We start from the raw sequence: 16,950 nt of genomic DNA on the forward strand, positions 1-16,950 counted from the left end.
CACAGCCTAAATTTTTCTTGCCTAATTTTATTTCCATTGGACTAAACATTTAACCCTATGTTTGGTTTTTTTTTTTTTTTTTTGATAGAACCTTATGCTTGTTGAACCTATTCTAGTGGAGTCCTTTTCTTCTTCTTCTTTTATTTATTTATTTATTTTTTTGATGAACCAGAAGTTTTTATTAACATATAAAAAAAAACAGCAACTATTCAGAATGATTATGAGCCTCAGCTTCAATCACAAACACAAAACAAAGAGATCCCAAATCCACATTAAATGAACCAAAAGAGTTGTTCAAAATTTGCTTCTCTACCCACTGAGCGTATCTACAGTTTGTGATTTAAGACTTAAAGGCTAACACATCGAGACAAATGGATCTAATTCTCCAAAGGACATCCATGTTAGGAAGTATCAGTGCATCAATACAGGCCTTTGAGTCACTCTGAATGCAGATGGAATCAACGTGTAGGTTTAATGCCAAATTTATAGCTTCAGCCTCTGCTTGGAGAGGGAGAGTGGTATTCACTCTTTTCGAACAAGCAAACACCACTTCCCCTCTCCAATTTCTGGCAACAGCTGCAATAGATGAACTCTCAAGATTGCAAGCTGCAACTACATTGATCTTGATAGAGTTCCTATCCGGTTTAGTGGAGCCTTTGGCCTTAACACAAAGATGGTGATAATTAATCAGCAAGTTCAAATTTTCCTTGTGGCTAAACTAAAACGTCAAGTTGATATTTTCTTTATATCAAGTCCATTCCAAACCCATTTTCAAGAAATGGACAGAATCAAATAAACTGTTGACATCCATGAGAAAACATTAGAACACAGGAGGGTTACTCCAAAAGCAAAATGACAAAGGGGTAACTGTAAATGCAAAGCAATTTGTAGATTATGTAAGTTCACAAGTGCAGATATTTTCAGTCATAATCGACTTTTCTTGGAGCTAAGCATCTTCATGTACCTACTCTCAACTTTTTCCTCTAATATGATTAAAAGGGCGCCCACCATATCCTATTTTCACTTTTTATCAAAGTTGGATTATGCTTTATATCTGGAGTCACACTGCTTATTGTCACATCCCATCCAATACTATTTTTTCTTAGTGGTTTATTGACTTTTACCTCTCATGCTTGTCTTATGTAGTACTTACAATTCAATTAAAGTGCTAAGGTTTTTAGGTGTGACAAACCACATCAAAACACATCTCTCTCTCTCTCTCTAGCACGTGTTCATGTGATGTGCATAGTGCACACATTTCATATTCCATAATGCTAAAGTAAAAAAAAAAAAAAAAGTGAACTGGTTATACTTTCTTTTTCCTCTTGACTTTATGAATAAAACTCCAGGTAATGCATGCATGATGGCTTTGTAGTCTGTACATCTTTCGTTATAGAAAGAGAGTTCATTTCTTTGAGACTAAGAAAACAAACACTTTTGCTGCATATAGCAAAAAAGAAAAACCCAATGAAACAAAATGAGTTGGTATTGATACAGTAAAAAGTAGAAAGGCCTTAATCTACGCATGTAAGACCATCCAAAAGCCTAGAAGTCAGAATTTGCGATTCACACGTTTTTTTTTTATACCTTAGTTGGTTCATCACTTCATTTTGCTTCCAAGAAACTAATTCCTTTGATGTTTATGGTTTACCTTTAATGATGTCTATGTGGTTTTGGTTCACCTAAATAGAAAAAGAAGAAAAGTTCTTCATAGTTCAAAGAAGAAAAGAACGGAAAGGTGCATATTTTGTGGATCTATGTAGGTTCATCCATTGATAAACAAGAGTGGAAACCAGCATTTACTGAATCACATGTATCACCATATCTACTACAGATTATCTAGTTCAGTTTTGTCATTGCAGAATGTTTCAATATAAAACTATGATCTATGAATGACATGGTTGGACGTATCTGATCTAACTTATTATTTATGACAATATATGTAAAAAGTGACGTTCATAACATGATGCTTGACCAAATTTTAGAAAATTTTCTATTCCAAATCCAAAATTATCCAAATCTGCCCATTTATGTTGTTAACCGGAGAGGAGTTTTAGTTTAACTAGTTTTATTTATTTATTTTTATTTTTAAGGATATTTCCAATAGAAACGTCTAGGACCACTGCACACTCTTGGTGCGGTGGTTATTTCACAAGTATAAATGTTTATGGGGCGTGGGGGGTAAAAGTTGGGGTTCAAGTTTCTAAGAAGGAGATTTACACACATATACACTTAGATTATGATAGATTAGAAATTCTATCTTGTATTAAAAAAAAAAAAAAATAGAAACATCTAGGATTTAAATTCCCCTTACCTAAGTATTGAATTATACATATGAGTGCTTCGAAAAAAAAAATCCTTATCATTAGTGCGGTTGAACAAGTTAGACTAGATTGGATTAACCTAAATTAAATATCTACAATAATCTTTAGCTTGGATTAAAAAAAAAAAAAAAAACTTCAGTAAAAAAATTTAAGAATTATAGTTTTAAAATTGTTGCAATCTAGATTCTCGGTGAAGTAATGCTACAAACATAATATTTTTAACAATAAATTTTAGAGATTTTGAGTTGTTAAGTTGTTAGTGAAGAAAAAAGCTCTTTTAACAATAAATTTCAATTTTAGAGACACAAATGGGAGCTTGTTCAGTGTTGAGTTTAATCAAAATACCACTTGCCATTCATAAAGAATTATTTTAAAGTCTAGGTATGTCTTAAGTACAACTAATATAAAATTTTATTAAATATAGAGCCGTGAAAGGTTAACTTGTTCCAAGTAGAAACTAAAAGTTAGATATCTATATAGTTGAAATTTTACAGTTAAATTTAAAACTAAAATTAAATATATGACCTCTATTTTATAATTTTTTTTAATTGTATAATAACTTATTAAATTTACATATTCAACATGCATGCAAGTCATACATGAATATTTATGTGAACTCATGTGGGTCTTCATGAATTAGGATAACAATTAATCCTCATCTATGGATTTGTAAGTGCATATATAATATGTACCTTCAGTTTATGGTCATGTCCTAGAGGATATATATACTTCTTCTCTCGCGGAACTCCATGTCTTTCTTACATGTTAAAAGTAAGGTAATTCAATTGCCCATTATTTAGCTAGGCAAGCCAAGTTTGGCAAGGAGCTGTAGATTTGGTTAGAATCTATCCGTGATGATATAACCTCTCTGTAGCTCGTGACTCTGTAATTTTTTCCAATCAAATAAGTGACCTCTAGGTAAAATATATATAATATGTACCTCCTCGTTTAAGATCAAAGGAAATATTTGCCAAGAGTGTGATTTAAAAATTTATAAAAACCTTTATTTGAGTGAGTGAGTGAGTAAGAGAGAGAGAGAGAGAGAGTATGGAACTTATACAAAAGGTCAAGATGGACAACGGAACCCCACAAAACCTTATCTTAGCTTATCCTTCCCAGAAGCAAAACCCACCAGTCCACAATGGAAGGCCATTATATTTAAAGTGTACGGCCTGTAAGAGATAACAAAAAAAATCTTCTTCTTCGTCCTGTCACATGGACAACAATCGAATATGCCAAGCTGATGGTCCATACTCCATAATACATTACTTCCATTTCTCTTTCCACCTATAATTTTATTTTGCTGTATGTATATCTTCAATCATTTTGTTTACAGTTGTTGTTAAGAAGCATGAACAGTCAGACACTTCATTTAGGATGTCGTATTTGTGTAGTACTCGTGTTATACCGGTATCATACCGGTTGTTTTATGTTATACTTTTCGAGTCATACCGGTTGTCGAGTCATACCCGTATCTGTGTCTGTGTCAATGTCCATGTCCATGGTTCTTAGTTTTTTTTTTTTTGAATAAACAGTAATACTTATTAGAATATACATGAAAATAGTAATATTAACATTTTAAATCAGGTTTATAATAAATTACATAACCAAAATATAATTACAAAAGGTCTAACTTTAATAGCTGTACATCATGTCAATGGCCAATTTTCTAGCAAAGTTTTTACGAAAACTTTGGGGTTGGGATTTGTTTTACATGAAAAAATACAAAGAAAAAATGTTGTGTGCGGCTCTTGAGAATAAAAGTTTGATCGTACATAGTTATTGGTTTAGATAACATTTTTTTTTTTTCTTTTGCTTAATTAAGTTTGCTCAGACAAGATGGGTTTGACAACATTCATGTGACTGGATAAAAAATGTGGGTCCATATAGGGTATTTATATATGTGGGTGATGTGCCTTCCCATGTGCTGTGTTTCTGAACTTACATTCTGATGCACAACTTGAATTTCTGGTGGTTGAGTAGTTATAAGAGGAAGTCATATCTGCTTTTTATTTTATTTTCACTACTTTCCTCGGTAAAAGTAAGAAACTATTCCAAATCCTTGCGGGCTTTTTACTACCTTATATGCAATATCATTTTTACGAGAAAAGTTAATAGATATTGTGGGAGGTATTTTTTATTTCAAAGGAAACTCATGAGTATTTATTTAGGTAAATTTTTACTTTTGTTCTATATTGGAAGATTTTTCTTCCTCTTAACACCTTATAAGGCATGAAACAATGGCATTAGAGTACCACTAGTTTGGTCTTAGCACCTTACTCTAATGCCATTGGTTCATGTCTTATAAGGTGCTAAGAGGAAGAAAACCCTTCCAATGTGGGACAAAAGCAAAAATTTGCCTAAAGGAGTACTCATGAGTTTCCTTTGAAGCAAAAAATGCCTCCACAGATATCTTAATAACACTGATTTACGAAATATTTTTAGAAATTTTTACGAAAATGTTAAGAAAAAAGTAGTTTTTTTTTATTATTTATAATCTATATATCTATATAAAACTGAAACTTTTGAAACTTTCACAATTTTTCACGTCACCACTATTTTCTTTTTCTTTTTATTTTAGATTTTTTTTAGTGTTATAATAGTTTAGTTTAAGTAAAACTCTATTAGATATATTTTGTTGACCACTACAGGGCTTATCACATCATTAATATTATCTATATATAATATAAAATTGAAGATTAAAAATTAATTATAATTTTAAAAAAAAAAAAAAAAAACTTTAGGATTAAGAGAAGAAGAGAGAGACTCCTGGTAGGACTCTCTCTTCTCTCCTTAAAACCCTAGCAATTACCATCTCAAAACCTTAAACTTAACTTCACTTTAAAATTAAAAGAAGAAGAAGAAGAGAGACTCACATAATTTTTTTTTTTTAAAAAAAAAAAACGTAGGTTCTTTCTTTTTTATTTGCTTTCATATGTATCTGAGATTTTCATTCTATCTTATTCTTTTGTTATATTTAGAATTAATTTTCTTTTGAGTATTTGGGTTAATCTCTATATTTTGACAGTGTTTTTTTGGGTTTGGTTTTTGGGTTGAAATTTCTAATAATTATTTTATATTGTATATAGCAGATGAAGTATCTATATTTTTTGAAGAAAAATCAAAACTGCAACCTATGTCTTCCAGCCCAAGCAGTGGTAAATTTTTATTTGGTATATTATATATGAATATTTTGAATTTGAAGGGCTTTGTTTGGTTTTGAAGTAGAATATGGGGATTCTATAAAATTTGGAAGTTTCAAGTCTTGGGGTTTTTGGTATTTGCGTCTCAGTAGGTTGATCTTAATTCTTTACCTTATATATTTTTGCTTTATTGAGAATTTTTATTTGGGTTCATGCGACTATGTAAGATTTGTTTATATTTTTGTAATTTATATTAGTTTTGAGTGTGTGTATATATATATAACTTTTGGAAATTTTGCTTTATTAATTTAAGAATTGCAAATTACTTTGTAGGTGTCAACAACTATGTACCTACAGTGAGATGTTGACAATTAAGCATATATATATATATATATGGTATTAATATTTTATAAAAATCTCTCTTACAACCCAATAACATTTTATGTTAGACAACACTTCTAAACTATAAAAAAACATAGAAGTTAAATATTTCTTTCCATTGTATAAATAACTTTTCCGTGCATCACACGAGTTAGCAACTAGTTTTTTATATTTCTCATAAAAGTGGTATTAAAACTTTCATAAGATAATTCATTAACAAATACTTTAAGGACACACATTAACAAAATCCATACTAAAATTAAGTGGGATCTCAAAATTTAAGGTCCTAGAGTATTTTGTAAACCAAGAAAAACTTCATTTATTTATTGTTTTAATAAGTTGAGTTTCAATCAATACAACGTCAATGGAATAGAACTCAATCTTGATGAAAAAGAAAATAAGATCGAGTCATTGGACATATCAAAGATATGCATGATCCCCATAAGGCCTCTATCATGAAAAGAATGATACCAGAAATTTTGACTGTCAAAATCAAAGAAAAAGAGTACGACCTTTAAGGTGATTATCACAACCAAAGAAAAAAAAATAGAGAAAAGAGATAAAAAAATTTGCCTCTAGAATTTTATTGTGAATGATAAAATTCACATGATCGTTTTCTATGCAAGAAAGTGACATTTTATTGCACTACTTTCACCAAACATCACTTTAAAACTGTTGGTCTATTATATGAGAGTTGTGAAATTTTGTAATAATTAGATGTTTAGTTATGGTGACCAAAAAATTTTATAATAAGATTTGTTATTATTATTATTTTTGATAGGAACAAAAACATTATTTATTATATACGTTCATGTCTGAAATCGCGTTACAACATAAGGCATGGACCTTTAGATAATTTTTCACAAAATTTGTAAAAGTTGGGTCCTAGAAGTTATAGATGTGCTCTATTGCTAAAATATCAAATGACTTATTAATTGTTAAGATCGTTTACTTAGTAAATCTCTATTACCTAAATTTTAAAATTTTAAAATATTACTCCAAATTAAATTCCATTAGCAAAAGTTTCAGAAAATTTGAAATAAAACTTATTGTTTAATTTAATTATTTTGATCATCTATCATTATTTTGTGTTAGGATCTTATAAAAATTACATTACATCCTGCATATCATGATTGCGTCGGTGACTCAACACATGTACTACATGTCGTAAAATTTTGTGTACTTTTGCCATATGGCTTATATTAAAATAGTTACTTTTATTCTAAGGTGAATATCAATTAAATTTTAAGTGACTAACTAATTATTATGATAGTTTTGATAATAAAACATTGTTTGATACTCGAGTCCTGAATAAATGATAATGGGTCGCTCGTTACCACTACCAATGTGCTTCCCTTTTAACAATAAAATATACTAATTAGTAAGTAAAATAAGATAAAATATAGGTAGAAAAGGAAATTGAAAATATATGGAAAGGAAATTTTTTTTTCCTTTACAGAGGTAGTACCTCAGATCATAAAGCATCCAAAACCAACAATGACAGATGCAGTGGTGAGGAAAGAAATACAACAACAATAATGTTGAAAAAAAAAAAAATCTAATACTGCAAAAAAATGCATTATTTTTTCACAATTCTTCACGTGGTAAATTGTGAGTACTTGAAAAAAAGAAGTTTATATGAAAATAATAAACAGTCAATCATAGTTTATTATGTAGGAGAGTTATAATAAAAGTAGTGAATTTATTTGTAGTACTAGAACTTTAATGTTAACTATGACATATTACCCAATACAATTGCAAAATGTGGAATTTCTAGAGATAATACAAGCGTACCAAAAGTTTCTAACAAAAATGGCTAAATTTGGTACCAAAAATAGAAAAATTAGTTGCCACTTGACATGTGACTCAGTCCACTGCAACCTCAATAACTTTTTGCCGCTTCTGAAGGAAGCTAATCCACCAACACATGAATTTAGGCTTCGAAATTTTAGGTAAACATGCCTGTAAACCAACTAGATTTTAGGTCTCGAGGCCCTAGGGACCAAATTTGTACGACAAATCGTTTTCATATTTAACATGCAGCTCCAACTTGAGTCCAAAATGACAAAAACAAAAGGGGTGCTAGCTTTTCCGTAGATAAGATTATTTGGAAATCCATAAGATTCGTTGAATGGGAGTGAATGTCTCTTTGATAGATAGGACCTTGTGTTCCTAGTTTTGATGAATGTCCCTTAACCCAAAAAAGAAATCAAAATAAACATGACCTGTTTAGAGTTTATTGGTGCTTTGAAGCCATGGTTGTCTCTAGCTTAGCTCTCGTTATCTCTTTTTACTATATTATAGAGTTCACTAATTTTTCTATCAAACATGTTGGGGTACAAATGTGTGACCACATGAGATTATGTGAATCCAACAGCTAGCATGTACGATTGATGATTCCATATCCACACGTTTTTTGCTACAGAACTATAGAAGATGCCATATATCTTGCAATAATCGAAGAAATCCCAACAAAGTTACAAAACTGAAGAAGTTAAAAAATATGTCTAGACAAAAAAGTCAATTTTAGTTACTTGTGTTGATATGAGACAAATTTTAACCATGTATGTGGCTGGGATATCATTCTTATCTATAAGGCTTTGATTGATTTGGTTATGGAAAAGTGGAGAATAGAAGATATTTAGTTTTTCTATTATGTATGTTTGGTTGGGGTGAAAAGGTTGATAGATAGAAAACTCATTTGTTTGATTGAGATGAAAAATAAAAGGATAGAAAATGAAATTTGTATAAATAAACTCTCATGACCCTATTACATAAAAAAAAAATTGTTGTCAATAAAAACCTAAACATTAAAGTTGTAAAAGGAAATATATATATATATATACACACACCAATGTCAAATACAAGTGGGAGGAGATGTGGATATATCAAAGATAAGTAATTTCCTATCAAATCCCCTCTTTCCCCCCACATTTTCTCTCCAAAGTAAGGAGATTCCAAAATCACCCCAAATGAGTGAAATGACCCAAAGAGAAAACTAGTTACTCTTAGGCCCACATTTTCTCCTCACCTTTCTCTTTCCCACTTTCCATCTTCCTATAATCATTCCAACCAAATAAGCCTAAATGATAGTTATATATTTGGTTGAAGAATTTCTTTCTACAAATTTGCATAAATAAATTAAGGGAACCTACATCTTGGTTGTAGCAATAAATAAATCAAATTATTTATGAACAATGTTTTGAGAAAATCCTTGTTGATGTTTGTTTATTTAGCTAACGAGTAAAATTCAAGGCTTGATTATTGAAAACTAAGCTCATTTATAATAATGTATTTATGAGTAAACTCGTTAATATAATAACCAATTTAAATATATAATATTATATGTAATATATGTATAAGAAAATAATTATATAGACTTAAAATGAGATAATGTAAATTTCTAAATAAATGTATAAGATATCAAATTATTATTTATAATTGATTGATAATATAAAATTTTAATTTTATAAAAATTTATATTAAAAATTGTATATAATTTTTAATAATACAAGGTTAATAAATCTAATTTTTATAAGGTTGTAAATGAAAATATTATATCTAATTAACTTAATAATATAATTTCAAAAAAATTTAAATAATAATTTCAACTATTTTAGTTATCAATTTTTTGCATAAATTTATGTAAAAAGTTTTCAGTCATATTATTCACTATATTTGGAGAAAAATTAAGTCAATGAAGTAGATTTTAAAAAAGATCAAGCTTGTTTGAAAGGTAAATGAACTAAATATGAATATGTAATAAAGCTTATTAATGAGTTTAAATTTAAATTGTGTTCAAAATAAAATTAAATGAACAATTTTAAATATTTAATAATTGGTTCTACTCAACTTGTTTACATTCCTAATGTCAGTATTTTAATCTAAATCATTTATTAAAGAAAGGACCAAAGGTATCACTCCAATTATGAGATACTAGGTCAATAATTTTAATTTGATCTCAAGTCTCTTCAAATTTTACATGAATAACATTATTGAGGAAGCATCACATTTGAGTGTAAGATGGGGTCTAAAAATTTGTTCAACTCTCTTTGTTGATGACAAGGATTGATTGGACGCTTGTGGACTATACGAATCAATAAACCAACAAAAGAAATGCAGCTTCAAATTTTTTTTTTTAAATATATAATTATTTTTAATTTTTTAACATATAACATGAGGCCCACAAAATTTTCATCTTCGTGTCACACATTCGTCACATCACACCTCAAAATGCATTGATACATACTGCTTTATCACGCTTGGCCAATGACACCAAAACCAATACATCACCTTAATCCTCTTAGCCAAATAATAACAAACTAAACCCAAAATGGTCCCAAGACTCCAAAACACCAAACCCATAGTTTATATACACAAACAAATAATGATAATGATATATAATCAATCAAATATGTCAAGTGGATTGACCTTAACTAGTTAAACCCCTTTTTTACAAAATTTAGGTAAATAAAAAAAAAAAAAAAGAGGAAAAGTCAATGACGCCTTATGAATATTGGTTTATGAGTTTTTTTTAAAATATTTTATAATAAAATAATTAATTATTTTGACAATTTTTATATTTCTCTAAAAATAATTCAAAACTTTTTAAAAATAATTTATTAACAAGAATAATTATTAAGTATTTTTGAAACACAAAAAATAATTCCACTCCTCTCACATTTATGGTAAATGAAGATAAAGCAACACCTATTCAAAAAAAGAAGAAGATGAAGCAACACAATTTCTAAACTTCCATAATACTTAAATTTTTATTATTAACAATTGTATCTGTGAACTTGTCCTAAAAAAAATTGTTAAAAATGAAAAAAAAAAAAAAAAAAACATAAAACAACGTACGAAAAGAAGACTCAAACCATAGGTTTCATAACGCCACAACTTTACATACACACATCCACATGGTGCCACCCCATCTCTGTCTTTCTTTCTCTCTCCCACACACACACACACACACACGTTTATATATATACACCAACGCACACAGCACCTTTCATTCACTCATTCATATTTTTCTCTCTCTACTTCCACTTGTACGGTCTCTTAAGATTCCACCTTTAACAAGAACAATAAGGAGAGAGGAGAGGAGAGGAGAGGAGAGAAGAGAAGAGATTTAAAAAAAAAAAAAAAAAAGGGTATAGCAAAGTGAAAGGTTTTCTCTCTCAGAGATGGAGATGAAGTCAGAGACGTGTGGAAACGGAGAGATCATCTTGTTTGGGGTGAGAGTTGTGGTGGACTCGATTAGGAAGAGCGTGAGTATGAACAATCTCTCTCAGTATGAACAGCCTCAGCCTCAGCCTCAACAACCTCATCAAGATGGAGAGGTTTCCAATAATAGCAGCAATAAGATTCAATCCAAAGATGATGTTGCTGCTGGTTACGCCTCTGCCGACGACGCCGTCCCTAGCTCACGCGCCACCCGTGAACGTGAACGTAAACGAGGTCCTATTCTGATAGATCACCGATCATTATATTTTGAGATTTTTTTTAATTATTTTTTTTCATAAATCCAAATCCAAAGCCTTCTTGACTATATATTCTATACCAAATTCTGCTATAATGGGTATTTTTTTTTTTTTTGCTGAATTTTTAACTACTCCTAGTTGATCCATAAAGCTATGAATTCGCATGTACAAAATTCCTTGTCTTTTTTACTGTTCCTATGTGAAAAAAAAAAGAAGATTGTTTAGAAAAATGAAGTTTTTGATTTGATTACTATTACAAGTGAGTTGATTCAAGTTTTGAGAGAGAGAGAGAGTAAAAAAAAAAAAACAAGTAACATTAGTAGAAGCAGTAAAAAAAAAAAGTTGTCTTTATTAGTCTGTTGAGACTAAGATTTGGTTACTGATGATGTTGTTGTTTTTGTTGAATCTATGGTAGATTATAAGATTTTGGGACTAAGGTTTTGGTTGTTTTTGTTACTATGTTTTAGGTGTGCCATGGACAGAGGACGAGCACAAGCTATTCCTGCTGGGATTGCAGAAAGTAGGGAAAGGAGATTGGAGAGGAATATCTAGAAACTTTGTGAAGACTCGCACGCCAACCCAGGTTGCAAGTCATGCTCAGAAGTACTTTCTCCGCCGTACCAACCTCAATCGCCGCCGCCGCCGATCTAGCCTCTTTGACATCACCACTGATACGGTAACCCATCAAATACTATGCTTGCTTTCTTGTTTGGTTGATGAGGGAAAAAAAAAATTTGTGGACAACAAGAACAAAAGAATCTTGAAATTTTCAATCTTGAATTTTTAATGAGCTGTGATCTAATTATGTTTGAATGTTGACTTAATTTTTGGGGAATATTTTTAAATTATTTTTTATGAATATATAGATTGAGTGTTGGATTTAATTTTGTTAGTTCTTAGGCAATTACCCATGACAAGGAAAAATGGTCTTCTTACTCTGTCGGCAATGAGATAATATGTAATTTCCTAGAAATGAAAAGGTTATTAATTTTTTAATGGTGGTGCTCATTTCTATGTTATTTCGTCGGTTTTGCTAGAATAGTACGTTTTGGTTGTTGAGAAAATTTAGAAAGACTAAACCCAAGGTAAAAAAAAAAATAGTAGTAGTAGTACAAATGGAGAATCCTAGGTTTCTTTAAGGATTTGTGAAAGTTGACCCAGTTATAGTTGAGTGATTTTCTTTGTGATTTCCTACGTTTTCTCAATGACCAAATGGTAAAAACCTTTTCTTGACCATGGACCAATTTTCCTGTGTTAGGTCACAGCAATTCCAATGGAAGAGGAACCAGGGTATAATAATCAAGAAAATGTGTCGAATTCACATTCATTGCCACCTCCGCCGCCTGAAAAGTGCAATTTTAATGGTTATCCTATGATGCCTGCATTTCCAATGACTGTTGGGCCAGCAGTGGTTCCAGTTCCCATTGAGAACCCAATGGAAAATCTAAGCTTAGGACACGGGAATCTGGATATCAATGCATCATCAAAGCTTGTCCGTCCAATTCCTATCCATACGGCTACTCATGCTGCAACCATAACGGACCTTAACTTGAATTGGAAGTTGGCTAATGATCCATCACCATTGACTCTCAAGCTGTCATTGACATCTGATCAGAGGGAGTCACCGTCGAGGCATCCTTCAGCTTTCCAAGCAATGCCAAACTTCAACAATGGGGATAGTATCATCACTGTTGCTTGAGAAAAATATTAAATATGGGGGAATAGTTGATAATTAGTGCAGGTTTCTTAGATCAATTTATCTCTCTAGAAGGAAAAAAAAAAGAAGAGAATGGGTTAGAGATGACAAGGTAACTAGGTGACTGAATTTGTCCTTGTTTGTTTTGTACAGGCCCAGAAACTGTCATGTCATTTTCTTTGTTGTTGGTTTATGCTATTATCTTAGATTCGCGTTCCTTTGGCTGTTTTTGATTGTAGCTAATATAACTGAAAATAACGAGGGCACTGTTCATTACTTATACAATGGTGGGTCTAGCCTAACTCTAACGTTAGTGGTTTTCATGGCTTTTAGAGGAGAAAAAATCAAGTTGGATTATTAGTAGAAGCGCATTTTCTTCCCTTTTCAGTGATGGACACATTGATTTTGTGTGTGTGTGGATTGATTTTGGTACCCAATAATGGAGCAGGGTAGTTGTGGTAGAGTGATTAATGCCGCGTTGTGGGTCATACATTTGTAAGGTTCAATTGAATGGGGAAAATAGTTATTAAAACGTGTGGTGGGTTTTGCATTTATGGTTTTATTGATTGTTACATTTTGGTAGAAAATGGTTGCTTTCATTGAACTTTGAGAAGTGAGAAACCCCTTATTGAAGCGATTGTTTGTTTAAAACTGACGTTGATATTAAGAATTATACTGCTCTGTGAAAAGAAAAATACAAGAAAGTAGAAAACAGAAGCTTTTTCACATTTGCCAGAGGAGGGTCTGTTAAATATGGTTAGGAAAGTGAAAATAGAAATGGAAAATTTGCAGACTGACTTGCTGATTTTTTGGACTTTTGAGATCTTTTTTTTTTCTTTTTTTCTTTTTTTTTTTCCATTTTCTGTACTATAGGATACAGAGAATGTTCTATTGGCATGGATATGGTGACTGAATTCTGAAATTTCTTGCCCCATGGCTAACTATTTTTTTGGGATTAAGTGCAATAATTCTCATTTGGCCCCAAATTATAGTCTCAGCTGAATTTATGGTATTCATTCTTATCTTTATTTGGATTAAGTTTATTGACTTTTAAAAAAGGAAAGTTGGATTGGAAGTGAAATCTCAGTAAAAAAGAAAAGTTGCAGTTAATTTTGAAACATAGACATTATTGTATAGGAAGCTCTGTACCTGGGTGGGCCATTGGGTTGAATCTGGGACAAGTTGGTTGAGATGGGCTTAAACCTTGAGTTTGAGTTTATGGGTCAAACATTGATGATTAACTAATTGAACCAGAACTTGCCAGCCCTGTTTATGATCAGTGTCCTGTCTGCTGTGGCAGCTGCGTCTGGAACAGTCCTTTGGAAGAAGAGAAAATGATAAATTTACTTGGCAAAAAAATGTGATTGGTTTCACTTCAAAAATTAATATATAAATATTTATACTACTTTTATGTGATTGGTGCAGTAAAATTTAGAATACCTCTTTAAATATTTATGCTTAATCCTATGATTTATTTAATAATTATACAAGTTTAAATAACTTAATAAGTTATATGATTAATAGCACATGAGTCATCTACAACCCTTTGTAGTGGGCTTAAAGAGATTTTAGGACTCACATTCCAACTTGAGACATAGAGAATTTGGGGGTGATAATTTGTTTTTGTGTCATGTTAGTGTTAAAGTAGGGGTATTTTAATACATTGGTCAACTCTAACTTAATGAACGATGAATTTAATAATCTTGTCAAAACTCTTCAATTCTATCACAACTTATTTATTAATAGGTTTAACATAATGCAAACAAGTTTAACACACTTAATACATACCTATTCTATCTCATTTAATAAACATGTTATATCGGATTAACATGAATACTATCCATTTCAACCCACAAAAATAATATGATCCAAAATAATTGACTTTTTTTTTTTTTAATAAATATTTTGTAAGTACATTAATTATAACAGTTACAAACAAATAAATTATATACAAAGTTTAATTCATTATAACATTAAAGTACTAATAATAGCTTACAATATAAAAGTTATTATTTCAACTCAATGGAGTTCCACCCAAATTGATTCGTATGGAATTGACATGAACATAAATAAAGTCATTTATTAATTATGTCAAGAGATGAATTGACCATTTTAATACAAATTCATTTACACTAAAAGTCTAACTTCGAAAAAAAAAAAAAATCAAATTGTCAAATATTGCCACCTAGAGACACAGACTTTTGGCATTCCTTTTTGGAAGCTGTATCTGGACACCGTGTGACAATTGCCATTACTACAATTTCTTTTGTAATCATTTCTAGGTAATCTAGCTCTGGAAATGACTACAAAAGAGGAGGCAACACTATCTTCGAAGAAGGTCCTATCTGAAAGGAATCGTTGAAGTTTTCCATCATCTTAATATTTGAAGGCTGAACAAACCGAATCAAGTTCAACTACGCACTCATTAACCTGATTTGACTAATTTACCATAGGTTTGGTTAATGGATGTCTAAGTGTATTTGTTAATACATAATTTTTAGGAAATTTTGATATTATTTTTATGAAAAATATAAAAAATTGTCTAAAAAATCAATTAAATTTTTTTAAAATTATTAACAGAATATTCGTTAACTTTTCCTATTTACCAGTTATAGCTAGTATAGTGAATGAACAATAATGCTACTATCTCACACTTTGACATGATTGTCATACGTGGTAGACTGTAAGTGGTGAAAAAATAAATAATGAAATTATGTAATAGTGATAAACAACTAATCATAGTCTGTCACATAGGTCAATTGTGATAAAGTGTGTAATACTAACATTGTTAGTACGTGAAATGGAAAAAGAAGCAGGATTATCACATAAATTACCATTATTTATTACAATCATTACTTATTAGACATTTAGGGCTTGGTTTATACAATATGACCACCAAATCCAATGCATTAACAATGTAAAGAAAATTCTCTACGACCTTGTTATGGTTTTCCTTTTCCATTAAGGTCGTTAATGTAACCACTAGAGTGAAAAATGGCCTTTATTAATGTCACAATTATGACTTATCATTGCCATGAGTAAATTGATGAGTGAATATTTTCTTCATTGTTGAAAGTAATTGAAAGCAAGCATGCGGCTTAGATAGTGCGAATCACTGTGGCCAATTGAATTTCTAGTTGGATTTGTTCAGAGACAAGTACGATGATGCACTACTATTTTGTAGCAGAATTATGGGCTATTTGAAAGGTTTAATTTTCCGCATGGCACATTACAACTTACAAGTAGATCCTTTAGTTGGATATACCGACATACTGCTACTTTTGTTCTGCTAAAAACAAAGGATGATGATTTGTGAGTAAATGCTTCTTCTTTTTTTGTGTGTGTGGAGAGGTAAGATTATTTGTTTTTTGAGAAGCTAGGTAAGGTTATTGAATGTGTATTTTTTTTTAAGTGTCCCAATTTTATTTATGATATTCCTTTGTGAAATATTGAGCAAATGGCCATCCTACCACATCCGTGTTTCTAACAAAAGAGTTGTTTATGCTAATTGAAAGCATAAGAAAAATCATAGGGCATTTTTTAGTTAATAAGATAATGTTTGACTGACCTACAAGTCAAGGGATAGTCTGAAATAGATAGTTTATCCTCTTTGTTTATAGTGATTTTTTTGCTTCCTAGGTTTAAATTTAAACTTTTATATAAGTTCTTCACAAACTTATTTAAGGCTAAAAGTTCACAAGGTACAAGTATAATTTAAATCATCATTTTCCAACCAAAAAAAAAAAAAAAACTTTGCATTTTATTTTTCAAAATTTGCTTTATGCCTACAAGGAAAAAAAGTGTGTGTGTGTGTGTGTGTGTGTGTGTGTGTGGAGAATCTTCAAAAAACATGAACCAGAATTTTGTGGTTGCTGAAGTAATGATTAAGTTTGTACTATACACAATTGTTGAAGAGAGGCAGG

General features: G+C 30.6%; 1 protein-coding gene across 1 annotated transcript; it reads left to right on the forward strand.

Moving 5' to 3' along the window:
* Positions 1 to 10,861: 10,861 nt before the first annotated feature.
* Positions 10,862 to 13,244, forward strand: LOC112014155 (transcription factor MYB1R1). The gene is made up of 3 exons (XM_024046537.2): positions 10,862 to 11,308; positions 11,799 to 12,007; positions 12,590 to 13,244. The coding sequence occupies exons 1-3, from the start codon at positions 11,035 to 11,037 to the stop codon at positions 13,028 to 13,030; spliced, it is 924 nt and encodes a 307-aa protein (XP_023902305.2). The 5' UTR covers positions 10,862 to 11,034; the 3' UTR covers positions 13,031 to 13,244.
* Positions 13,245 to 16,950: the final 3,706 nt, after the last annotated feature.

This window comes from Quercus suber, unplaced genomic scaffold, assembly GCF_002906115.3.
Source record: "Quercus suber isolate HL8 unplaced genomic scaffold, Cork oak 2.0 scaffold_30, whole genome shotgun sequence".
Lineage (NCBI taxonomy): Eukaryota > Viridiplantae > Streptophyta > Magnoliopsida > Fagales > Fagaceae > Quercus > Quercus suber.